The 27203-nt window shown below is 38.9% G+C and overlaps 1 protein-coding gene across 6 annotated transcripts in view; it reads left to right on the top strand.

Moving 5' to 3' along the window:
- CARF (calcium responsive transcription factor) overlaps positions 1-25379 on the top strand; it is a 36244-nt gene extending 10865 nt beyond the window's left edge. For 4 of the 6 annotated variants that reach the window (XM_048953182.1, XM_048953183.1, XM_048953180.1 and 1 more), the window contains 11 exons: positions 712-841; positions 3101-3185; positions 7326-7515; positions 9902-10022; positions 10903-11046; positions 11456-11689; positions 12554-12716; positions 13713-13788; positions 17893-18023; positions 18856-19222; positions 20521-20653. In XM_048953182.1, coding sequence (XP_048809139.1) covers positions 712-841; positions 3101-3185; positions 7326-7515; positions 9902-10022; positions 10903-11046; positions 11456-11689; positions 12554-12716; positions 13713-13788; positions 17893-18023; positions 18856-19222; positions 20521-20639 — 1760 coding nt within the window. In that variant the 3' untranslated portion in view covers positions 20640-20653. Of the gene's footprint in view, positions 1-711; positions 842-3096; positions 3186-7325; positions 7516-9901; positions 10023-10902; positions 11047-11455; positions 11690-12553; positions 12717-13712; positions 13789-17892; positions 18024-18855; positions 19223-20520; positions 20704-25347 lie in introns of those variants that run through there. The other 2 variants (XR_007378602.1, XM_048953184.1) reach the window with 2 other exon arrangements.
- The last annotated feature ends 1824 nt before the right edge of the window (positions 25380-27203 follow it).

Here is a 27203-nt window from a genome sequence, read left to right as displayed (position 1 = left end):
TGTACTGAGTCAGTAACTCGCTTCTCTCTCTCGAAATTGGGGAAAGAAGCTTCCATAATTGAAGGGCAAAAATCCCATATTTAAAGAGATGTCTGTTTTATTTCTGCCAATGCCAAAATATCAAATATCTGCTTTCACAATTTTCCATTACAGTATTGCCTACCTATATGCACGAGCTTCAATACAATGCTGCTTTCTGGCTTACAGATTGCTTCCTGGCTGAAACGTTTCTTGTAATGGTGTGTCAGATTCAGTTACCAGAGAGACCTCACATCTCTCACAGTATCAGAAAACAGACAAAAAAACAGAAAAGGAAGTTTTGCTTGTTTAGGTGTTCTTTCTAATGACAAAGTAGTATCATAATCTCCTTTCTTATTTTAAAAGCAACTGCTGTGAGATTTGCAGCAGGATAAAATAGTCAGGCAATCCTATATGGATTTGCAAAAATGTAAAACAGATTTTAAAATTCTATTTGTTTACTTTGTTATGGGGTCATTAGCAGTAACACAAATATCAAAGTCTGTAAGTACAAACATCCCTATCAAGTAAGTTTTCCTTGAGCTGCATCTCTCCATAGTTTTTCTTTTGGACATATACTTATTTCATCATTCAAGTTTTGTGTGTTGGAGAAACAAACATTTTATTGTAGTTTGTGATTGCTCTCACTCTATCTTCACATGTTAACCAGGGGGATGTTTTATTTTTATAAAGATGCTTCAGAAGAGAAGTGTGATGATGGGAACTTGCAGACTGTGGCAGTGGCTGCTATAGCAGACAGTGCAAGCAGTTACATTCTCCATCCACAAGCATCTCTCACCATATCAAAAAAATCAGCAACCAGGTAGGTCAGGAGTTGAAGAGATTAAGAATCATTTTGACCTCCTGCTAATACTGCTGAGTTTTCATATACCTATATACTTTAATATATCAATTAACAAAACTTCTTATTGTTTAATTCTCTTTGAAATCTAATTTTGTACCCTTGCTAAATGTTGCCTAGTATTTTAATTGTGAATACTGTGGGATTTTTGGTGCCCCGCCCCTCCCCCCCGGAAAAAAGAAATTCCTTGTTTTATGAACTGCAGGTCTGCTTTGTATTGGTTTATACTTCTTTGAAATGGAGAAGTAGAAGAGATTAGAATAATACTGGCACTATAACACAAATTATATATATTCAAGCAACATTTAAAATGAAGTGAAATGCTCTGTGCATGGATGTCACAAACAGTTTGTGTTACAAAAATGATCCTGGAGAGGAGACACTTTTTGTACAGACAGGAGGTAACGCATTTGGGTTTTGGAATGATTGATGTCTTAAGCTGCTGCAAGCATGCATTGTTTCCATTCCAGAATAATCTTGTGGCCTTCTATGATGGAGTGACGGCATTGGTGGACGAAGGGAAGGCGACTGATGTCATTTACCTGGACCTGAGCAAGGCCTTTGACATGGTCCCCCACCACATCCTCATCTCCAAATTGGAGGGAAGTGGATTTGATGGGTGGACGACCCGATGGATAAGCAATTGGTTGAAAGGCCGCAGACAGAGGGTGGTGGTCAATGGCTCTATGTCCAGGTGGAGGCCGGTAACAAGTGGTGTCCCCCAAGGGTCTGTCTTGGGACCGGTGCTCTTTAACATCTTTATTAATGACATCGATGAGGGAATTGAGTGCACCCTCAGCAAGTTTGCTGACGACACCAAGCTGAGTGGTGTGGTTGATACGGTGGAAGGAAGGGATGCCATTCAGAGGGACCTCGACAGGCTGGAGGGCTGGGCTCGGGTGAACCTGATGAGGTTCAACACGGCAAAGTGCAGGGTTTTGCATTTGGGCCGGAAGAACCCCAGGCACCTGTACAGGCTGGGAGGAGCGGTCCTTGAGAGCAGCTCGGCAGAGAAGGACCTGGGGGTCCTGATGGACGAGAGACTGAATATGAGCCAGCAGTGCGCTCTGGCAGCTCGAAAGGCAAATGGGATCCTGGGCTCCATCAGGAGAGGGGTGGCCAGCAGGGACAGGGAGGTGATTGTCCCTCTCTACACGGCTCTTGTGAGGCCCCATCTGGAGTACTGTGTCCAGGTGTGGAGCCCTCAGTACAAGAAAGACATAGAGATTTTGGAAAGGGTCCAGAGGAGGGCGACTAAGATGATCAAGGGGCTGGAGCACCTCCCCTATGAGGACAGGCTGAGGGAGTTGGGCTTGTTCAGCCTGGAGAAGAGAAGGCTGCGGGGTGACCTCATTGCAGCCTATCAATACCTGAAGGGAACCTACACCCAGGAGGGGAGTAAACTCTTCAAAAGGGCTGACAACAGCAGGACTAGGGGAAATGGTTTTAAGTTGAAGGAGGGAAGATTTAGGTTAGATGTTAGGGGGAAGTTCTTTACTAGGAGAGTGGTTAGGCCCTGGAACGGGCTGCCCAGGGAGGTTGTGGATGCCCCGTCCTTGGACGTGTTCAAGGCCAGGTTGGACGGGGTCCTGGGCAACCTGATCTGAATATGTATGTTGGTGGCCCTGCTAGGCAGGGGGGTTGGAACTACATGATCCTTGGGGTCCCTTCCAACCCGGGTGATTCTGTGATTCTGTGTGATTCTGTGAATTTAGGGAGTAAAGAAAGTAGATACTGACTTCAAATAGTTATTGCAGCTGTTGGGTTTTTTGTTTGTTTGTTTTTGAGACTTAAGGTATACAACATGCAATATTTAACATGTATTGAATATCTGTTTAATCATTGTAATTCTATCACTGATCTGCATAAGAAAGTTTTCAAGGTACTCAGCCCAGTGTATTTCACAATACTGAATGATAATAACAGCCAAAATATTGTGAGGATACTGAATGTTCAGAGACTTGTTGAACGAAGAAGACAGCTATTTAATTACTTAAAAAAAAAAAAAAAAAGTGAATTATTTTAATAGTGAAATAGAATATGGAGAAAATGAATCCCAGGTTCTCAAGACAAGTTGATGTAATATATATATAGTTTGGTCATATGCTGTAAGAAGTTATGTAATGCACTGATTTGATGTGATAGCAGTAGTTTAGACTAAAAAATTACTTTCTTGAGTGTGTATGTACTGTTACTGCATTTTTATTTTTTGTTTTCCAGAATATTAGAGGACTCCTTTCCCATCCCTCTCCAGCCCTTGCCAACAAATGCACCTGCATGGGCGCGTCGTCTCTGGAACTGTGAGGTGAGTTGCAAGGAATTCTGACTCAATGTCTTTTGCATCAACATCCTGTTTCATGACAGAAGTAATGTTTATGGTTATAGAAATTGCATTCAAGCTTTTGGGTGTTACGAGATTGGACCAGCACTAGTGCTACTAATAATGCATTTCATGTGTGAAATGTTATGGAATTCTTTTCTTTTTGGGAATGTCCGACTGTCAACAGCCCCTGAAGCCTAAATTGTGCTTCTGAAATCTCTTATGGCCATACAGTGCTGAGAAAAGCCACTGATTCCTTTTTGCATTTACAGTGTTATCAAGTTCATTCATGATACAGAAAAAAAACTGTTGCCTTCTGCTGAGCAGACTGCTTTTCATTAAACTTTGTGAACTTTATATTTGGGAAAGGTTTATACCTCTTTTTCCAATTACACATCAAGAAACCATAAAATGGTCTTTTTCTCCTGTGAATTGTATGGATAATTCACCACACTAAATGGAGGATTTGCAAATGTGGTGAAACTGAAACTGTCTTTATTGCCTGTCACGGCATTTGACTTAAACAGAGCTCTCTATTTGCACATTGTTAGATATACAGAAATGTCTCTATATGGATGGCTGGGATGATGTTAACAGCTAGAATGCATCATAAACTGTTTAAAAGGAAAGACAGGATGGGAAAGTTCTTAAGATCACCTGCCTCAGCTTCCTGTTACTATACTCTTCCTGATGAATATTTATTTTACTTTCTCTTAATACTTTTTTGAAGGAAAAATCATGCTGTCTTATTCACTTCTTCAGATTAAAGTTTTTTCCTGTTTTGGCTACTGTAGAAATTGCAGCTATGAGGGATTTAGAAATGCAGCTTCTTTTCCTTATCCATTTAAAATGATTTTTAACTGAATGTGTAAATATTCCTCCTTTTGTTCTGTCTTTTATTTCACACAAATTATATTGTCCTGTATGTCTGCTTAGACATTCAGAGATCAGAAAATTAGTACTATTAGTCCTTCCATGGTGGAGATGCTGTTCTCATGAGTAAAGGAGCCACTTCAGGTCGCTGGTTAGTTGTTGAACTCCAGTAAGATGTATAGTTGCTGTTACTCTAATGTGTATTTCCCCATTTTGACAGACTTGTAGCTTCTTTGAGTCGTTTATTGCTGGCTTCATTATGGGAGGACTTGTATTACAGTCTGCTGTATCTATCTGAGTCTTGTAAGAAACTTCATCTGTTGTGCTTAAAGTTCACAGCAGCCACAGTAGTGTAAGAGTTCTTACTTTAAAGAAAAAGGCAAACTAGTGTCTGTTTGAATGTCTGCTTGTCTGTTCTGAGGATGTAGGCATCTGTTTCTGCTGAAATATTGGCTGTATGCATTAATCCTCTCTGTTCCCTTAAAAAAGTAAGAAAATAGCTTATCACTCTTCTCCCAGCAGAATTCAGGCCGTGGAGGAGTAATCCAAATTCTCTTCCTCCTTATGTGTGCCCAGCAGAGCTGCTTTGCTGAGTTCCAGTCAGTTACACAGTCCTTGTAAATCCAGTGAGAACTGCTCAGATGCACATGTGTTTTTATGGGCACAGAGACAGTGGAGTTTTGAGGTGCTTTTTATGTTTGCTGTGTTGTCTTGCAGAACGTGTTATTACGAGTAACAGGATAGAAGTATACAAGTAACAGGATAGAAAGGTCCAAGTACAATCTGGGGATCTGGTGGAGAGAATGCTGTGCCTTTAGTCCAGTCATTCTTGGTGCAGAGCAATGTGTTAACTCACAGTTGCACTTTCTCAATCATTTTTCAGGATAGAAACAACCTTAAAGTGGAGATCTGTGTGAATTTTACAGAAGAACTCAGCAGGTGGGGCCATGTCATGGCCCAGTTACATATTGCCCGTAGTGTATCCCAGGGTGTTGCCAGGACAGGGCTCTGAAGCACAGCCAGTGTCGCAGGTGCAGGCGAACACAGAACAGTAAAAGCTGCAACTGTCCAAAACTGGCACTATGTTCTGTGCTTCAGGCTGGTTTCCTGGCTGCTTTGCAATGCTCAGTTTACACTTGCAGTGCCTAGGCAGTGTAATGCTTCTGGCATCCTGCTGCTGCTACTTCAGTTGAGAGAAACTGCAGTCTTAATGCACGTACTTCAGTGTATGTACTCGTGCTGAGTTTGAGGTCAGGGAAGAGAAAAGGAATTACTTTTTTTTTTTTTTTTTGTCACTTGAACCTTGGCTGGAGTTAAAGGGTTGAAGAGAGGTAATTACTTTGTTAACAAAAAGTGGATTAAAAAAAAAAAAGGTTATAGAAAAAAAAAACGTCATTAAAGTTTTCAGTGGTCTGCTCAGAATGCGTTTTCAGCATGCATCAGCATACTGAAATAAGATATAATTAAAAGTACATTAATTAATTGATGATGCAAAGCTAAATTTATTTCTTTGGAACAGATGGTCTCATGTATCCATTAGTTGCTGCTTGGGAAGCTCCTAGGGAGTGGGGAGCCTATGTGCTATGTGATTTTCTTTCTCTGCCATGCGTGTTTTGGGAAGATGTTCATTTTGTGCAGAAGTAAAGCTAGAACAGGAGACGGGGCCCTAACTTGTAATTTCTGCATGAGTTCTATACGTTTTCTCTCATCTCTCAAGAATCAAGTTAAAGACCTGTTTAGAGTGACCAGATAAGGAAGGTATGGAAAGCTACTTATGCAATATTTGCAATTCCTCCTGTGAAAGGGGATAATCCTAGGTCTCTGTAAAGATATTTCTGTATCTTTCAGATTATTTCTGTCCACTTATGTTACATACAATCTCTGACTAAGCAATTACTAGCATTTCTTCCTCTCTGCAGCTGTGTGAATGCAGCATATGCAGATTGTTTTATGTACCAGAATGGTGTGCATGCAGCACAGTGAGCTGCTGCTACGTGAGCAGCTGGTACCTCAGACCAACTCTTGCCACTGATGTGTGCATACCCTTATCCTACTGGGCTTGTGCCAGCAGCAGTGCTGTGCTGCCCCACTTCATTTGGAAGGGGTTTGTTTGCTCTTTGTTGACTCAGTATCTTGTTAACCACAGACACTTTTTTGTCAAGAGGTAGTATTATGCAGTTGTCACCGATTTTTTTTTTTTTTTTTGAGATAATAATATTAGACATCTGCTGTTGCTTTTGTTGTATGTATGGAAACACCTGTCTGCTGCATTTTTGAAAGTGGCAAAAGGGATCCATCAGGTGCTAGTATTCATTCACCATGTGTCTGCCCCACAGTTACGCTGTAAGCTGGCAGACTGCTCTGGGTGTTATTGTCAGCTGCTTGCTGTCCTGATCCTGTGCTACAGGAATCAAAGTGAGAATTATGTTCTGGGTTCACATGGAGGCTCACTGCTGCCCCAGTGCTGTCAGTGCTTGCTGAGTGGCCCATGTGTGCCAGCACTGAACCAAATGAGATGGGTGGCTCTGAGTGGCTGAACAGCTGTTAGAAGAGGTGCTACAAAGTCAATACATTGTTTTGTCACTGGTTTTGTTGTCCTTATATGGAGCTAAATCTAGATGCAGTTTTTCTGGAGTTGCCACTGCTTAGAAGAGGTCACTGCAACCGTAGCTGTTATCCAGTGGCAAGTCTTGCATCTTGTGTTTCTATACAACTTTGAGAACTGAGAGTGCCTTGAAGCTTTAGAAGGGGGTTATATGAGATGTTCAATTCAGAGATAATGCTCTGGGTGGGTGAGGCAGTTGCTGGTGTTACAAACAGGTGTATTCTGCTCCAACTCAGCTCTGTGTGTCCACTGAAGCAGATACATTTTAGCAGATACATTTCCATTACAATTTTTAGCACTTTAGAGATCCTCTGTGGCATCATATGAAAATATTCACTTAAGTTGAATTTGTCGAGGAGGTGACTGCAGGTAGAAGTTGTCCTCTGTAAATTAGTGTTGTCAGTAACTCTAGTCTTTCCTGGGGTTTTTGTGTGCTTAGGATCTGATGCCAGTGGAGACTGCTCTGATGCTAGATGCAATGGTAACTGTGCTTGTGAGAGTACTAGTGTGGGGGAGAATGTACAAAACACCAAAAACCTGAGCCTGTGTCCTCACGTGCAGAGTCCCTGACCGCCTTTGCTTTCTTGGGTAATGCAGAGCAGTCAGCTGGGTGAATAACCCTATTATTTCACCTCCTTTCCATGCAGAAAATTGGGGACTCATACCGCGGCTATTGTGTGAGCGAGACAGAATTAGAGAGTGTTCTAACGCTACACAAGCAGCAAACACAAAGTGTGTGGGGGACACGCCAGTCTCCAAGCCCGGCTAAACCCGCCACACGGTTGATGTGGAAATCCCAGTATGTCCCATATGATGGGATCCCCTTTGTCAATGCAGGTAACTAACTTCTTTTGTTTTAATAACTACTTTGAAAAATCTCAGCATCAGTTGCCAACTGGCCACGAAGAAGGATCCTTGTGTTGTTCCTTAGTGTCAGTAAGCTCGAGGCTTAACAAAACAGAAACCAACCAACAAAAAAGTAGCTTGGGATCTCTATCCACAGTGTGAAGGAGCTTGTTTTCCTTGAAACCACAAGCTTTGTTGTGAGTGTTTCTTTCCCCTTGTTGTTTAGAAATAAATTACTTAAATACCATTTGATGGTGGTTCTTGTGAATGAGCCCTTTAGATGGAAGTTCCATCTGCTCTGCCAAGACTTGGAGTTTCTCATAAGGGTGAGAGCTTGTTCCAGTATTCTTGCCTAACTTGGAGATCCTTGGAAGAGTCTGTTCCATGGGATCCAACATGGTATTTAAACACCTCCCTTTAAAACAGAAATAAAAAGTAAGTTAAAAAAGAGCATCAATATTCGTCAGCAGACAATTTTTTTTTAATGAATGTACAGGCTTTACTGGTTGGTAAATACATACTTAACTCTCGCAATGCATATGTGAAATTAAGTTCATTCAAATCAAATTTAATATGCTTTAATTGTCACATGTGAATGAGTGGAGCATAGGTTATATGCTTTCTTTTTTTTTCCCTGAAAGTAACTGAGGAGGTGAAACATTTGCCCCAACTTTATAGCTTCAGCCAAAAATTGTGAGGTATAAGAAAGCTGAGAACGAAGCCAAAACAGTTTGTACTTTTATCAGCACCCTCTCTAAATGCATTTGAAACATTTTCAATTTTCTGTAAGATCTGCTTAATAAATGCATAAATATCTCACCCCATGGTGAGATATTTAGACCAAAAGCACGCAGGCTATTTCTTCCTTTACACGCTGCAGACTAGTAGAGACTGATTTTTAAGTTGTAACATTTTTAACTTTGTTTAGACCCCTGTACAAGCACTATGTATACATCTAATGTGTTGTCTTTCCAATGCATTTAGGTATAGAATGGAAACCCACTATGAAGAATGTTCATTAAAAACCTTTCAGTTCTGTAAAGCAGAGGCTGGAAATATGGTTTACTGAGCTGCTGTTAAATCCCAGATAACTAAATTCTAAATGGTGCAGGAGAAAAGTCTTGCTCTCAAGGAATTTACTCATTTCTGCCTAAGTGAAACTGGTCTGTAGTGCCTTTCCCACTGTGATTCTGCTTCTGTTGTGGGGAAATAAAGTAGAAGAGGAAAGGCTAGATCGTTCCCTATGTATTATAAAACAATATATAAATAAATAATCAAGATCTTGATTTTTAGATGTCTTACAAATTGTAGATAGCCGATACCTTAGTAAAAGAAGATTCAGTAGCTTTTGAGATGCATACTAGTAAGAATTAGTTTAAAGGTCTTGAAGTCTTTTCAATCTTAGGAAATTATTGTTCTGTTTTGTTTTTTGTTTTTTTTTTTAAGGCAGAATATCTGTTTATTATACATTATATGTAATATATATTATACATCTGTTTATTATGTCTCTTTTAAAAAAATTTCCCTTCTCTTCATATGCATTGATGTGTATATGTTTTTTAATAAGATCACACTCTCAGGCAGTAAATCATTGAGTGTCCAGTGGAAACACCTCATGTTGCTGTAGTGATACCTTACAAAGGTTTTGGTCATATCATTTGCTGTATAGGCAGCTCCCTGCCTATGTACTGGAACATGTAAATTTTATGTAACAGATAATGTGATATGGGAGAGGGGCAAGTTCTATACTTGACCATGCACACCTTGTTATGCTTATTAACACTTCTGTATGTGGCATGATTGGAATAAGCCATGTATTGGAATGAGGTTAGAGTGAAGCCATCTTTGTTTAAGCCTGTCTGTGTTCATGGGAGTATGCCATACTGAGGCAGAGTTATTTAACTGGTAAGGTAGGTCAGATTTGCAAGTAAGAATTTTTGGGGCTGCATGGTCTGATGTACTGATTAAAGACCTTTGCTTTTAGCTGTGAGGTTTTCTTGGTTACTTTGGAGATTCTGTCTCTTATTTGTGTTTATTATGAATGCTTTTCTCCTTTGGTAACTAGTAAGGGTTCTCATATTGTAAAATACTTGATCAAGTCGGAACCTAATCTTTTGCCCCTATGTATCTTCCGGAGCATTGTGAGGTGTAATCACTTTAGGAAATGCTTTCAAAGTGCTCCACATTCCTCATGTGCTGTGAAAGAAGCATTTGCAGTGTATTTGAATGCTTGCTACGTTTGAGCATTCTGTTGTCTGAATAGTCTGATGTTAAACAGAAGTAACTTTTTCAGAGTTTCTGTCTTTTCTATATTTAATATTTTACTATAATGACTTCTGTGGTTGCTTGAATAGAGTGAATTATTTTCTGTTCCCAGGAAGCAGAGCCATTGTAATGGAGTGCCAGTATGGGCCAAGGAGAAAAGGGTTCCAGTCTAAAAAAGCTGGTGAGCAGGAAAGCACTTCTGGCTATCTATACAAAGCCACTTGTCCAGCAAGGTAAGGATTGGCTGTAAAGTTACCATCCTAAGAAAGCATGCTTCTTGTGAGCCTTGACAGCATGCAGTTCGGAGGTAGTAGCTGATATCATGCAGTGTGGTTTCTAGCTTGGTGCCCTTGATAGTTTGAGGGAAGGAGGAAATACTGTGTGGGGCTGAGACTTGACAGGTTGCTGACATGCAAGGTACCAATACATCACTACATGAACTACAAGTGGGAATCACTGGAAAATAATGAGGACATCGTATGGTGGCGTCCTTTAGTGAGCATATTTGATCCTAAGACAATGCTGTCTTGTTTTTCCTTCAAGCTTTTAACTGCAATTGTATCAGTAGATTGTCTGAATTTAGCAGATCTTCTATTTACAGAAGTTACAGTTCTTCCTGTTCACTGGGACTTCCTTCTTACTCAACTCCAGTGTTTTCTACTCTTTTTGTATCCTTGAACACTCTCCTGGGTTTCAGTGCCACACTTACTCCCTCTTTACAGACCTAATGGTGTGTTTATCTGGATGGGTGCAGTTAGATATGTATATGTTCAGCTCACGTTTTGGGCATGGAGGCAACTCCAACGTGTCCAGAAATGGCGTTGTGCTTTTACTCTACTGAGGGAAAGCAAATTTTTGCTGAGGTGCATAACTCTGGCCAAGTGACTTCCATACTGGATCAGGCATATGTGTATATGTGTACTCACCTGCATCTCTTTCGCTGTTAAAAGATCTGCAGTTCCCTTAGAAGGTCCTCACCCCTTGAAGCACTGCTTGATTTCATTTTTATTTTTATTTTTGCTGTGATAGTATGTGATATGAAGTAAGTGGGAATTTTGCCTTCTCACTGAAGGAGATTCTTTCTTCTGTTTCCTCTTATTCTCCCCATGGAAGGATCTATATTAAAAAAGTTCAAAAGTTTCCAGAGTACAGAGTTCCTACTGACCCTAAAATTGACAAGAAAATCATAAGAATGGAGCAGGAAAAAGCATTCAACATGCTGAAAAAGAACTTGATAGAGGCTGGTGGTATTGTCAGGTGAATTTTGCACTTTTTTTTCTTTATATTGAGAAATAATACAAAAAGAGCAATAATTTGCTTGGTTTTCTTTATGTCCTTGATTGCTTTATTAAGTCTTAATGACATAGTGGGATTTTTTGTTAATAAGACTCATGGCTCTGGATTATTTTATTTAGTAAATGTGTTTAAATGCTGAGCTGTGGAACTTATGTTTCCATGCAGGGAATATAAAAAATATTTTTACTACTTGGGGGTTTAACCCGGGTTATCTTGAAACACAGGGTGTGAGAGGACCATAAGCTCAGAAGAGCTGTATCTTTCAGCTCAGGAGGTCACTCTGTTTCATTCCTAATTGTCAGGCTTTTTCCTCAAACGATTTATTTTGCTGCCTTTGCTTGAGAATTATAAAGACTTTCCTCCTTGCTAGGTGGTATGTGCAGTTACCCACTCAGCAAGCCCACCAGTATCATGAAATGGAAACTTCCTGCCTTCCTTCTTCACCCTCCCATTTTTCTGCTGCTTTTCCTGAGGAGGAGGAGGACATTGGTAGAGATGAGAACTGCACTCTGCCTTCCCGCCTTCATCCCCAAGTGGCAGACAAGATCCGAGAGCTGGTGTCTCAAGGAATAGAGCAAGTCTATGCAGTGAGGAAGCAACTGAGGTACGGAGCTGTCTGTCAGTGCTCTTAGTCTGTGCTATGTGTGGTTTTGAATTTGATTAATTTGATTTGTAAGTAAATGGCATTACTGATGCATAACTGTACGTATTTCCAACATGTTATTAGAATCTCTTTCTTTTTTAGGGATTTTGTCTTCTCTTTCCATTTTATTGTAGACTACTGTTAAGAGCTGCTGTCTTCTTTAAAGTTTGTTGAGCAGATGGGTATTTTTAAATTCCAACTCCAGAGCAGATGCACAGAGAACTGGATCCAAATATCTTTTAACTTGCTCTTATATTGTCATTGCAAGCTGGAGAGGGAGATGGTAGCAGCAACTGTAACAAGTAATATTTCTATGAAGGCTTCATTATAGAATCATAGAATCACAAGGTTGGAAATGACCTATAAGATCATCCAGTCCCACCGTCTCCTCATCACCATTGCCACCACCAGCACTACATACTACTACTACCATATCATGCAGCACGTCATCCAGACGCCTCTTGAACACTGCCAGGGACGGCGACTCCACCACCTCCCTGGGCAGCCATTCCAGTGCCTGACCACTCTCTGAGAGAAATAGTTCTTCCTTATGTCTAATCTAAACCTCCTCTGATCCTCTGATACAACTTGAGGCCATTTCCCTGTGCCCTGCTCGTTGCCTGGGAGAAGAGGCCAAATCCCTCCCTTCAGGAGGTTGTACAGTGCAATGAGGTCTCCCCTGAGCCTCCTCTTCTCCAGACTGAATAATCCCAGCTCCCTCAGCCGCTCCTCATAAGACTTGTGCTCCAGACCCCAAGTAAATAGCACAATAGATCTAAAATATGCGTATTTTCATTTTAATATTTTTGTCCTTTAATGTGACAGAAAGTATGTGGAAAGAGAATTATTCAAACCTGATGAGGTGCCAGAGAGACATAACCTATCCTTCTTTCCCACTGTGAACGACATCAAGAACCACATTCATGAAGTGCAGAAGTCCCTGAGAAATGGTGATGTGGTATATAATTCAGAAAGCATTCCAGCGACGGTATGTTGGCCCTGGTGTTTCTTTTCAATTTTTGGAGTTTAATACTTTAAGTTTAATACTTAATTTACTTTTAATTTAATTAAACTCTTAATTTAAGAGTTTAATACTGTAAGTCTTCTAACTTTTAGTTGCATTTCAGAATTCTCTGACATCCTGTTTCCAGTACCAGTATTTTCAGTGGAATCTCTTGCTGATCAAAACTGATTAAAAGTGAATAAAACCTTTTGACCATATTGAGTATTTATCTCCTCAGCATTAGATGGCTATTAGTTGAGTGCAGTGCTCACATGATGACTACGTGAAACTAGAAGGCATGCATCAGAGAGCTGTTAATGGCTTTATCTGGTTGCTGTAAAAGTTGCTTCTACTTTTCCACATCTGAAAAGTCGGAATGAAGTCTGCCTCAGGTGCAGCCTAAATTAGCACTTGTACAATTCGTGAGTGTACTTTCTAGCAAGTGAAGTAAGTCTGAAGTAGATACTTCAGAGTGTTGAGTAACTTACATGCTGTTCCTTAAATTTCTTCCACCTATTGAGTGCGAATAAATGTACAGTGATCCTAGTTTTTCCAGTCATTAGGTTTAAAATCAGCTTTGACAAATTATAGTACTAAGTAGTGCTGTGTCTTTGGGGTTTTTCCACTCTCCCTAAACTACGCTGGGCTAAGGTGAGTGGGTGATATTTGTTGGCCAAATTGTGGTTTGGCAGTTTGTTTGTTGTGTTTTTTTGTTGTGTTCAAAGTCTTCCAGTTTTCATAAGATGACTGTAGCCTTCTTGGTATAGTGTGTGTTTAAAAATAGTTTGCAGTATCTTTTATTTTAAACCAAGAACTTCCAACCAAGAAGTTGGAAACCAAGAAAATGCAGTTATTTAAAAAAAAAAAAAAAAAAAAAAAGGCATAGTTTCATGTACTATTTTCTTGCATGTTCTGAAATGAGCCTGTGTTTCTGCAATAGAAAAACTTTAACTCTTTCTGAGAACTGTGATCTTCTTTCAGCTTCAGTGGACCACAGATGGTGGGAATGTTCTCACAGAAACAGTGACTGTTACGTTTGCCTCACCACCTTCCAATGGTAGGACTGTATTAATAACTTACCTCCAGAAATTCATTTTCTGTTCAGAGAGGTCTCTGTTGTGTTTTTGTCACTCAGTTAAATTAACAAGATTTACTTCAGAACTGTTTCTGGTTTGAGGCAGGAAAGGGCATGTTGTGTTGGTTTTTTTGGTACTGACCAAACATACAGGAAAAAAATGTGTAATCTTAATGTAGTTGACAGAATTATAAAAGCTGTAAATTTGTCTTCTACTTTGTATCCTTAAGCAGCTGAAGTTTTTTGTGGGATGATTGTTTTCAAAGAGCAGTTTGCCTTGGATGGAGGTGCTGGTAACACCTGTTATTAGAGCAAATGAGATTCATATCAATCAGGGCACACAGCTGGGACCAACTGGGTGCTTGAGTTCCTTAGTGGTCTGTGCTTGGCACATGCTGACAGTACCTTGCTAAAGGGGACTCGTGCATGTTGGGATTCCTGCTTCTCAGGAATTCATTGTTAATGACTATAGTAATGTGTGAAGCCAAAATAGCGTCTCTTTCAAACAATTGTTCAGCCAGGTAACAAGACCCCAGTACAAGAAAGACAGGGAACTGTTGGAGAGGGTCCAGAGGAGAGCCACAAAGATGATCAGGGGACTGGAGCACCTCCCCTACGAAGATAGGGTGAGGGATCCGGGCTTGTTCAACCTGGAGGAAAGAAGGCTGCGAGGTGACTTCATTGCAGCCTTTCAGTACCTAAAGGGGGAGCCTACAGACAGGGGGGGAATCAACTCTTTGAAAGGGTTGATAACTGCAGGACAAGGGGAAGTGGTTTTAAGTTGAGGGAGGGAAGATTTAGGTTGGATGTCAGGGGGAAGTTCTTTACAGAGAGAGTGGTGAGGTGCTGGAATAGGCTGCCTAGAGAGGCTGTGGATGCCCTGTCCCTGGAGGTGTTCAAGGCCAGATTGGATGGAGCCCTGGTCTGCTGGTCTAGTATTGAATGGGGAGGTTGGTGGCCCTGCATGTGGCAGGGGGGTTGGAGATTCATGATCCTCGAGGTCCCTTCCAACCCTGGTCATTCTGTGATTCTGTGACTTCCTCTCATTTCACTGCAAAAGCTGTGTGGATTTATATAGAAATTTATTTTATCTATGTATTTTAGGTTTATTTTAGGTACGCTATGCTTCCTTTGTAGCAAGTGCTACTCCAACTTCAAAACATTTAGTAAAACAAATAAGGGTGTTTGTAAATAAATCTAAATGCCACCCATGTAGTTAGGATTGCACATAGGTTGAAGTACTCCATTGGATCATGGAGTCTGATAGTAAATTTAAAATGACATTATTTTCTCCATTTTACCTAGATTTGAAGTATATTTCTGTTTCAAGGATATTTTGCCCAGTGTGGCATGAAAGAACTTCCCTGTATGTTTGTGGATGCTTTTCCCATCTGTTGTTTAACAAATATATGTTAAGAGACTCATTAGAGAATTTGATGGCTTTAGCAGGAATGTGACTGCAGCAAGGTGGATGAACCTAATTATCTCCACACATTCCATTAAGAAACTTGCAGCATTATCTTAATGTTATTAATCTCAGTAGCACTGCTGGCTTGTTTTCTCATTTATCTGGAATGTAGTGTTTATTTTTCCAGACAGCTGGTAGAGAGTTCTATGGGAATCAAAGGTGCACTGCCACAGTTGTCATAATTAAGGATCTGTCTAAGTCAGAACTTAACCTCCTCTGTGGTTTCTTGCCTGAAGAAATGTAGATATGTTTGGACTTCTTTCCTCTTTGGCCCTCTTCACTTCTTGATCTATATTTTTTTAAACCCCCTTGATTGCTCACTGGGCAATTTCTCTCTTGAGCAATATTGTGTACACCGGTGCATTAGTAATTAGTAATAAAGCTAAAGTTGGGCTTCTGTTTTATTTCTGAACTCTTTTTATAGTCTTTGTTACAAAAATTGAACAGAGAAGTGTCCTGTACACTTATACTCTTAAGGCAAGAAATTCAGTGTCGACAACTATCAGAGTATGAAAGGTAAATTTTTAGGCTCAATTTGAATGTTTTGTTTTGTTTTGTTTTTTAAGGAAGTCTTGTTTTTTAGAAAAGGAGTTTGCTATTTGCAATATAAACAGACTTAATGTGTTTAAGCTTGCACTCCTGTGCTAATATTTCCATTAGTGTGCTTTTATGGAGAGAAACAAAATGGTAGTTCCAACAGCTGAGCAGGGCAAATTTGGTACAAACTATCTGAATGCTGATGAAAGTTCAGGAAGATCAGTTCTTGTCATCTTTCACAGATATCTGATAGACTAACTTGCCTTAAAAAATGATGTAAACATCCATTCAGACGGGTTCTGACTTTAGAGGAGGTTACAGTGTTGGATGTGTTTGGCTTTCTGCACGTGTGCACCAATTCAGTGAATGTAAGCAGACAATCTAACTCCAGCATATCTTGTCTCCAATTAAATTTATGTGAGGATGAGTCCACACACACTGCAAACACAATTATAATAAATGTCTACGTGAAAAAAAGAAGCCCACTTTGAAGAAATCAGTACTTGCTCAAGAATATTAAAATGTAGCAAGGGAAAAACAGTACGGACTTCTCAAACTGCTGTTTGTGTATGTATTGTTCTTTATTTCAACTTGTGTAAATTTGTTCATGTACAGCACCGAAGAAACCAGCAGTAACAGAATTAAACCCCAGATGTTTGTTTCATTTTCTGTGCAGAAGTCCATGCCTCTGACTAGAATTCTAGGCATATGAGGAATATCCTTCATCAGAGAATACTGTTTTTTGTCTCTTTACTACTAAGTGTAAGAATCGCTGTCAGAATTCCTAAGTCTGTTTCCTTTTGTATCTCTCATGAAGTATGCTGACAAGTGGAATAGAATACCATGGATGTGTTTAACTTCTGGCATTCATACTAAATATCCATGCAGTGTAAGGACTGGGTAGAATTGGATTTGATCTGTTAGATTCATACCTAGGCTTATCGTGTAGAGTACATTCTCAGAAGAGAACTGCCTTCTCTTCCTACATGTGAATATTCACATATTCATATGGGATCTCTGTATAATATTAAAAAACACCGAGTCTTTGGAGTGGTTGTATTCAATAAGACTTAGACCGTATGTTATTGTCAGGATAAAGAAAGTGAGCTTACAATTCATTATGTATGATGAGGAACATATTGCTTAGCTGCTTAGATTGCTTAGAGAAACAAGTTGCTTAGATGGATGGAAGCTTTGTATGTTTTTTTTTTCTATTTTTTTCTAAAGAGCGTTTTGAAACTTGATTCTCACTTTTTCCCGTTCCGTGGACTAATGCACGTGCACATGGCAATCTCTTCTTTCATAGTTACAGCAGTAAAACCGCAAAGCAGAAATTAGAGCAGTAATGTAATTGTGCCTGTATACATCTTAGCCAAAAAGTCCTGGATATCTCAAACAGGAATGGAATAATCCTACTGGAATTGCTTTTGCAGAAATTGTGGCAAGTCTTGATTTCCCCAAGTCTTAAGGAAATAAAGACAATTATTTTTGCTGTAAGTAAGAATTTGGAGAATACAATGCAATCTCTAGGCATCAGATAAATGGGCTTTCTTTAAAATTACACCTGATGTGTGTATAGTGCATAGAAGTTTTCCTAATTGTACAAATATGCTTTGGAATGAATGAGAAGAATTGCTGGATTTTCTGTGTATGTTTCTATTTGGAATCCAACCTTGTAATGCCTGCCTGTTATTGAGCCCTTACTGAAGGTGCCTGTGTGGTCACATTATAAGATTGCTGTTTTGATAGAAATGTTTCAACTTTTATTTTAGAATTAGGAATACAACACAGAGAGTAGGGAGCAATTATGTTGCTGTCCAGAATACTTCTTTTTCATTTGCAATAGTTAACACATCTTCTTATGATGTCTTCCTATGATGTTTTTTTCTTGTAACAAACTTTTTTTTTTTTTCTTTACTATCCAAGCTCTTCTGCAAAAGAGAAGAGCGTGTGTGTGTAGACATGTCTTAACTACATCCATATTGAGATTGAAGGGGCCTGGCTTGTTCCATTCACAGGGGAGGCTTTTAAACAAGGAAGAAACAGTTCTAACAGTCTGCTTACTGTCTGTGGTACTGCAGGAAGCTCACCAGGGGAGTCAGTCATCACCAAAGCAGAATCCAACCAGAGCGCAGAGACCCTGCTATCAGAAAAAGCTCAACTGTTGTCTTCTCTCTCTTCACTTCAGCCCAAGATATTTGCACAATTTCAGGTATGGTCAAGTTTTTTAGAGAATGTCAGGTGTTCTTTGTTGGGAGTACTGAAGGAAGCTATAAATATGAAGTTTCCTCTCAACTACTGATCCCAAACACTGGCTGTGAGGGAATGTGGACTTAGAAATAGCTCTCAAGTCCTACTTTGGCCCTACTTTTGGCCTGGCTGCAAAGTTGAGGAAGGATATGTCAATCATATTCCTTTTAAATCTTTCTCCAGCCTCGTAAGGGAAAATATGTTTAAATCCTAAAACTGTTCCCAGATCAGAAATGTAAGACTTCCAGATTGAAAAGGTGAGGTGCAGGGCTAAGTATACCATGCTTAAGGAGTTTCTTCTGAAGTTCATGTTGCTTCAAACCTGTCTTTCTTAACTGTCTTTCCTAAGCTATCCTTGTGTGTCCTGAAGGTCATAATCTCTTCCGTAGAGATACAACCTGCAATGAAATGCTCTTCTTGCTATTTGCTTCTCTTGCTGAAGGTAGCCACCTTGGCTTCACACCCCACCATCCTTTAAACCAGTATACTTAGCTTTTAGTGCACATCCCTCATGGGCATAAACATGTATTGAGGAAGGATTTGAAACTCAGTATCTGTCCAAAATTAGATTTTTATGGTCCTTAGTAGTTTTCAAGATGCTGCTGGACACCACTGTCTGCTATGTTTCCTGAAACAAGTATAATCTGCAGATGCTGAAGTTGACTCTTCAAAAGAGATGATGTATAGAAGGTCAGAACCTATCCAGTTCCAGCACTGCGAAATGTGTTATTCAAATAGAAATCTCTTCTGCTTTAAATGCTATTATATTTGTACTTCTGCTTTCTCTTTTGCAGGGATTACAGATGCAATCAAACTTTACCTCCACAAATGGGTCAACAGCCCTGATAGCTGTAAATAACCATTCCCATTCCAATTCTGCAAATCTCTTGGATTCCATAGAGAGTGCAGTAACCAACCATCCTCCAGTACTTGGTCAGGGGCACAGTCTGCAAAAAGGTGCTGGCCTAGCACAGCACAGTGCTACTGCCTCTGCTTTTGAGACTTCTCCTGCCACTGATCAGAATCTGGTCACCATGGGCCACCTGGTAGCACTTGACAGGGAAGGGGACTCCAGAAGCCTAGAAGGAGGAATCCAGCAAGTTCTCTTGGGAGATGTGCAGACTATTCCAGTACAGATTGTGGAAAGCCAGCCTGCACTTCGTAAGTTGCACTCTTCCCAATACATGTACATATAGAAAATACATTGGATTTTGTTCTGTGTGTCCTAAAACAAAGTAGATAAATGTGCTGATTAAGGGGAGCTCCAGTATAGGTTTGTTCCAGCTGATTCTAATTAGTATTTACTGTAAAACCACAATGGCTGTAAAATATATTTATGTAATTTTTGCTATAAAAATAGAGACTTAGTTGAACTACTTGCAATCACTTTCACTGGCAAAATACCAGCTTGTGAAGTTGTTGTTTTGCTCCAAATCCCAACATTTAGCTAAAACACTCATCTTCAAATTTTGTTAGGAGAAGTGAGCATGTAAAGTAACAAATACTGAGTTTGGTTAGGAGTCTTTATAAATAATTTTTTTTCAGGTTTTTTAAATCATCATTAGGTTATTTCTGTGTGGCAGTATTGTCAAAGTTAAATGTAAGAGTTCTTCTCTTGGCTGTATTTTTTTTGTAGCTTGTCTTCTTCCTTGTCATAATAGGATTTCACTGTTCTGATGACAAACTTTTCCTTCTGGGTAAAGGTTATTTAAGAGAGGCTATCAAATATACCTCCTTCACTCAGTTGTTTAGCCCATTTGTGCAATCAAGATGTAGATGCCTTTCAAATAATAGTTAATATTTAATATACATTTTAAAATACTAGTTTATATACAAAAATTTAGCCAAATATAAAATTTAAATCATACAACTGGAGGAACTGCACTCGCTGTTCGTCTGGGATTTCTTTTTACTTCTGCTCCAGATCTTAAACTGTCATCACCATCTGGATTTGGAAATTGTGAGGATATCTGTGCCTTTCCTAAGTTAGGTGGAAGCCTTGCTCATAAAATACACCAATCCTCCTCTTTGCTGTTGCAGAGTCCAGATTTCTTTGTCTGAAGATTGGGAGGACACAAACAAGTCTGTATTGATGAGGAATTAATGTTACAGAGCTGATTTGGATGAAACACTCACCAGTTCAGTCAGTGATTATTTCAAGATGCTTTTTCCCCCTGCGTGTATACATGCACTTAGTTGAAGTTATTTTGAATTTTCTAGCCTTTCTCTTATCTAAAGTGGTAGCTTAAGAATAAGCTATTTCCTGATGAGAACAAACATGCAGTCACTGACCAGAGGCCAATCGTGCCAAAGTTTAGGTCATTTTTTAAATCAACATATTTTATTGTTTATTTGGTAAGCAACAATGTGTCTTTTTCTTTTAAATGCATACAGTTATTGGAGCTGAAGTGTTATCGGTGCTATTTGGACTTTAATGTTTTGTTTTGTTCTGTTTTAAGATGAAAATAATACAGAGGCTGGTATCTGTATGAGCCAAGTTAAACAAGAGCCAAGAGAAAAAGCACTGTCTGTGGAGCCGGATAAAATCAGAGACTGCCAGAGATCCTCCTCTGTTTAAATCTGTGAAGGCTGTATGGATTTTTCAAGTCAGAGGACTCTAAATGCCTTGGGAAGAAAGGCAGGTACTCTTAAAATAATGCCATTCTTTTTAAATGGTACTGTGACATTCAGACTGGGCGTATTTTAAATAGTTCTGACAGATAACTATTTTGATTTACAACTGATGTGACTCACTGCCAATTCCAAATCTGTTCACTTACCAGGTGAAACAACTCTTCTCTCTTCCGTTTTATGTTTTGAATAATTTGAATGCTATCCAAATGGTCCATTTTGGTCAGCATTTCAAAAGGTCTTCCACAGTTAGTGTTAGAAAGTGGATTAAAATGCTTGATTTGCTTTTCTCCTTGAGATCATGAACTGTTACAGTGCTACGCAGTCCACAGAATCTGCCAGCTCCCAGACTCTGGATTCCAACAACAAAGTTCATGAACACAATAGTTTTGTGACAAAACAAAGGTCTAATAGACTACATTTCTACGTGATGAAGGACATGGATGCTTAAGAAAATGCAGCTTTGACCTGATCATGTTAGTGGTGTGAGGATCAAGGAGAGAAGAAAGGTGAGGATGCCAGGTGAACTTAGTTGGATGATGAAGAAACATCTGTGAATTGTAACAATGAATGTTTTCAGCTTATGATGTCTTTAACCCTGTTCTAGCTTTGTAATCATAGAATCATTAAGGTTGGAAAAGTCCTCTAAGATCAACAAGTCTAATCATCAACTAAACCACGTACCTAAGTGCCACATCTGTGTTGCCACTTGCAGTCTTTGCAGTGGTATTGTAGCAATAGTTGGTCGTTACATCTAAAAGTAGTCTTGGTTTGTTTTTTTTGTTTTAGAAAAAAAAAAAAAAAAAAGAAAAATTGATGCTGCAGTTTCAGCTTCTCTACCTTTTGCTTTATGCACTTAAATTATATTTGTGAATCTATCTTAACTTGCTGCTGTTCATGATTGTGAGGCTTACATATACATTACTAACAGAGAGGCCCAAGAGAACAAAGCAAGTAATATAAATGCAAGCAATATGTTCTGTCGCCATAACATTCAGGAAACAAACTTGGTTTTTTTTCTGTAATAGCAGCTTCTAGGACTGAACTGGTCTGAAGTACTTAAAAGAGTTACCAGGAAGTTTAATCAAACTGAATATGGTTGAGTAGTACCTTTTGGCAACGCTTAAGCCAAAGTCATAATAAAAGACAGAAGTTGAATTGCGTGATCCGTGATAGATAACTTTCTTTAATAACAACAGCAACAAAAAAAAAAAGGAATCTATTTAAAGCAGTAAGTGAAATGAAACTGATGCCAATGTAGGTATCAAGTTAAACAGTGGCATTGGTTTTTCAGACATTGAATTTTTAGAGTAGCGTCTAAAATATTTTGTGTATAGCAGTACCAGTAGTTCCTTTTGAATTGTTTAAGAAACTGATCACAGAATTAGATGTTTTTCTGCATGCTGTACAAGAATGCAGGCAGAAGACTTTCTCTTCTCCACTCTAAAAAAGCAATAAAAAAAATGTGGACTTATGCTGAGAGAAAATGTTAGGAATATTGTGTGTATATATATGAACATAAAGATTAATGTTTTGAAATTACTACATTTATTAATATGCATTCAAGGCATTCACAAACCTCATTTGAATAGTGGCCATTTAAAACTGATTTTTAACTTTCTTTTCTGTCTTTAAAGCTAAAACTTTGGAAAGTCGCTGGTTGAAATTGGGTTCCTAATACCTCTGTAAGCAGCATCTGTTAGATAGTTATGTTGTAGTCTTAACATAAACATGTATTGACTTCTGTGAGGTTAATTAACTATTGCTGTTAATACTGTTAATTTTAAGGTTAATGTTTATGGATTAGCTTAAATCTGAACTTTCCAACAGATGATAAATACAAAGAGCCAGTGTTTCATCATGCAAGTGCATAGAGAATCTTCAGATGTTTGGAGTGTCTGATACTTGTTTCTACATGGACTTGTTTTGTGGTATGCCTTACTCATTTCTGGGTAGGTAAATCCTGTGAGATTCACCCTTGTGGTGGTGGTGGGTTTTTTTCCCTGTTAATTGTGAAAGTATGTCCAGAATGGATGTTCTCTGCTGCACTCAGCGTTCTGGAGGCAGTAGTCATCTTTTCAAATTTAGTTGTTGTATGCCAGGATGGGTACCTTATTCCACACTGCTCAGTGATTCCACCACCATCTGTTTGTCTTAAATTAATACATTCCAAAGTATATTGCCTTTTTCCACTTCTTCCACAGAACTTTTTTCCCTTGTTATATTTATTTTCCTCTTTAAGAATCCCTTCTCATTTTTGAAAGTGCTTATTCTCAAAACAAGTTACAGCTAACCAGCAAGAGGTTATTTCAGTTTTGGTTGGTTTATTTGTTTGTTTTCAAAGGAATCAATGTGCTTATGGCCGGTGTAAAAACTTGAGGAAAGAAGTTTTATTTCCAGTGGTTCTTGCTTTAGTTCTCTCATCAACAGATTTATTTTTTAATTGGCTTAGTTCTTCCTACCAGTAGCTACAAGTTAATCCTGTGCTGAACAATGTTTCTGAGGGTACTTCTATTTTTTGTTTAGTGTTCATAGCTTATGGAAATTTTGTAATCTGTTTCGAGTTACAGGCCATATAATTATTTTTTATGATTGATCCTGGTTTCCATGATACCTTGAAAACAACAGAAGAAAAGGTTGGGAGAAATTTGAAGATGATGTAGACTGTGCAAAAGCTGGGGGTGAAAGTGGCAATTCTGTTCCTAGGAAAATTTTGTTTGAAATGCTTCGGTCAATAGTTTCCTTCACTTTCACAGAATTCCACTTCATCTTCCACATGTGTATTCCAGTTTAGTACTGAGTTGCCTTTTAAGTTTGTTTCCTGTTTGAAAGGTATGTTTACTCTTGCTTTGTGTGTGTTGCTGATGGAGATCACACGTTTAAGCATCTGTATTCACATAAACAACTTAGTTCACTAATGTCCACTTAAAACTTACAGGAAAAAAATCTCACACGTACAGGAAAAAAATTACAGGTAAACAATAGCACTTTCAATGCACTTCAATTTGTTTGAATAGAATACTCAAGATTGTTTTTTGTTTGTTTTCCTGAGAAAGCTGTGTAGCTTGGTGCACAGTAGTTGGTTGTGGGGTTAAGTTGGATTTGCAAATGTTTTTCTGATGTTTACTTTGTTTTCTTGTGACTGTTATGGTTCAAGTGTTTGTTTTGCAAACAGAAATCCTGAGTTTCCATGGCATTGTAAATGAGCAAATTCTTTTCCAATTTACTCTCATTCTTGGTTGCTGTAATGGTGGTTGGTTGGCTTTACAAGAAGGGCTGTGCTTATGTATATGCATGCAAAAAAGTCTTTTGCAAAAGCATAGAAAAGACACCAGAAGGCACATATCTATAGCTCTTACCCAGAATGGCATCCTTTTGGATGGAAACCAGTGGTGTTAATGAGTGCACAGGTTTGTTTCTTTTTGCACTGTTCAAACCCCAAATTTGCTTGTGTGGTATAAAGATTGTTGCAGCTTATACAAAATTTAGAGCCACAAATGTCTGTATATGTATGTATATATATATATATATATATATATTTATATAGTAATTTAATGTATAGTACTACTATTCAAATGTAAACTACTTTCTCTTTAAAAAAGTGGTCTATGTTGTGATTATGGGTATTCATGGGGAGAAATACAAAAGTTACAAGGGCAGTGATCGCTGTGTAGTAATGAGAACAAGCAGGACAAGTCCAGGGAGACTTGATAGAAGGAAGAAAGTCCTGCAGGTGTGAAAGGAGACGTCCCTGTGAGGAGGGCTGAGCTGGAGGGAGCTCCTGGCCCTGGAAAGGGTTTGCAAGCCCATCACAAAGGTTCAGTGCAGATCCAGTTTCTGGGGCAGTAGAGTGAGGGAGGGCTGAGTTCATGGGGAAGATATACACGTGTGAGAGAAAAAGCCTGTCTTGTCCTTAGAACCAACAGAGCTGCTTAAGTTTTGGGGAGTACCAAAGGCAATTAAATATCTTCTCCTAGTCTGATGAAGAAACAGCTCTTAGGGTTTAAACCCAGGAGATGCCTCTTCTTTACACATTACCAAGGAAAATGCCTTTTCTTCCCATCTAAATTAACTTGATGCTCCCCTCATCCCTCTGACTGCTGCCCTGTCTACCTCAAATACACTCCAACCAAACCTCTCCTCACATTTATTAGGGCTTCGATCCAAGTCCTCTGTCCTGTTTTGTCATTATGTTGTTGAAAGTAATTAATGACTTCACTGCACGAGTAAAGGTTTGCTTCTGTCAGTTTTTCATTGTCTCCCTTGGATCTAAGTTCATGTATTCCTTTAATTATTTTTTATCCTTGCTTTGTGACTAATCATCCATTTTGGTATGGATAGTAGCTGGCTGTTCATTTGAGTTTGCTGTTGGCAAACTTAGAATATGCTCCTGTACACTTGTTCAAACAGATGTGTTCTTAGGTTAGGTAGAAGGAATCTGGAATAGGAAGTGCAGTGTAGCTGAGGATGAGGCTTTGGAAAGGCACTGCTCTTCATGGAACACTGAGAAGATTCTTTCTGGTCTACCCTTCCCTGCCAAGCAAACTTTCTTATGAGTAAACATGTGAACCTGTTCCATTCATGATGATAATATCAATACAACCCATTAGTGGATGAAAAAGGCACATATAAAACACACTGTGTTGCTTTTTTAGGTCAGAAGCTATCCAGCAGGTCTATCCAACAAGCACCAACTAAGGTATGATTTGTGGGAAGAGAGGGAAGGCAAAAATTGTATCACGTGACAGGAGTGTGGGTGTGTTGGTTTTCTAGAGCTAGATGTTGCATCTTACTATCATTCCATTTATAACCCATCTAACAAATTACATGTTTATTTTTTAAAGTGATTTGATGTGTTTTCTGAGGAGTCTTCAAAGAAATTATAATAACAGTAATACTTTATCATAGGGGGTATTAGTAGGTGTTTGCCATATAGGGTCACATTCTGTTCTAGTACAGTAAGAGGTTAAAAATCCTCGAAAGCTTTCTGACATCAAGTACTAAGTGTTCCTCTCCCAAGGGGTCTTCCCTGTTTAGAAAATTAAGTGCATTGGGTGCTGCAGCAGTAAAACCTAACTAATCAGTGGTCCACTAATCTATACTAGATAGAAAAAACCTTGCAAAAGGCATGTATATGACAACTTGAGCAAAACTTTTGTCCGTACTGGGGTTTTAATTAATATATGCACATGGATTTGTATACATTAAACTAAAAACATTGAGAAGCTTGTGTGGTTGACTAATACAGTTTTAGTTACGCTTGACTATAGTTAAATGATGCATGTATTTTAGGGAGCATATAATCAGGCCCTTTATGTAGATAACTGAAATTCGTGTTTTTACTACTATCATTCTTAGCAATCTACAGTGCAGTTCACTTAGTAATCTGCTGGCTCTTGTTAATGACTCTCTGTTCCATCAAGAACTTGCTGCTCAAAACAAATTAGGTTTCTTGCTCTTCCTTCTCATTTTTCTAGTAGAGATTGTTAAGGATGAAAATCTTTTTGTAGTATGGTTATTTGTAAGTATCGAGTTTTGTGTTCTCAGTGTGAAGGAACTTGAAAGCAAATATTTGCATACTATTGGATCTGCCATTCGGTTATTTTTATAATACACTCAGCTTCCTGCAGCATCACAGTGTCAATAGAGCATGAGTAACATTCAAATGTTATCAATATTTCACGTCTGTTCTTTGTTTAAATTTTGTATTCGGTGGTTCCAGCGGAGATCTGGGACTTTGCTTCTAGTCTTTGTAGAATAGTCTGCCTCTAAATATTATTTAAAATGTAATCAGGGCAATCAAGTGGCAAAGGAGGGACGGAAACAGAGCTCTGTGTGTCAGGGGAGATCAGTGGGAGAGAAGTGCAGCCCCATATACAGGTCAGTGTGTTTAGAGTATGCACAAGAAAAAGCACAGCAGTTGTAGAGCCAAACACACACTAGAGTGGGGATGGAAATAAATGATGTCAGAATCCTTACTCTCACCACCTTCCCCATCACAAGAGGGTACCTCCTTTGCATTTGCATTATCTGACCTGTCACCTAACAGCATGTCAGTGACAACATCTGTGAACTAGAGTTTGTTCATGAATGACTGGGTCACATCAAGTCTGGAGATGGGTAAATTGTAAAACAAATTTTCTTTGCACTTGGAATTTATATTATATTATTATATTAGTGAAACCAATGATATCACAAATGGTCAGTTCTCAAGAAAAAGAGAAAGAAGAGAAAGCCTTTAACTGAATTTGGTCACTCAAATTTGTGGCCTAACTGAGCTAGGGACTAACTCTGAGGCTGTGTGTGTATCCTGCAGTACTTCTTGAGCAGAAGAAATCTTTTTTTTTTTTTTTTTCCAACTCCAAGAATGTCAGCTGCATTTGTGATCTCAGTGACTGTAGAGCTCATTTTTATCTCTTCAAGCATAGCTTGTGGAATTCTGTTTTCCACCATCAGGGGAAATGGAAGTCAACTTGCATTAAAACATGATGGGCAGTGTCTATGCTGAGTG

Source organism: Lagopus muta, chromosome 8 (genome assembly GCF_023343835.1).
Source record: "Lagopus muta isolate bLagMut1 chromosome 8, bLagMut1 primary, whole genome shotgun sequence".
Taxonomy (NCBI): Eukaryota; Metazoa; Chordata; class Aves; order Galliformes; family Phasianidae; genus Lagopus; species Lagopus muta.
This window is presented reverse-complemented; position numbering and strand designations above follow the sequence as displayed.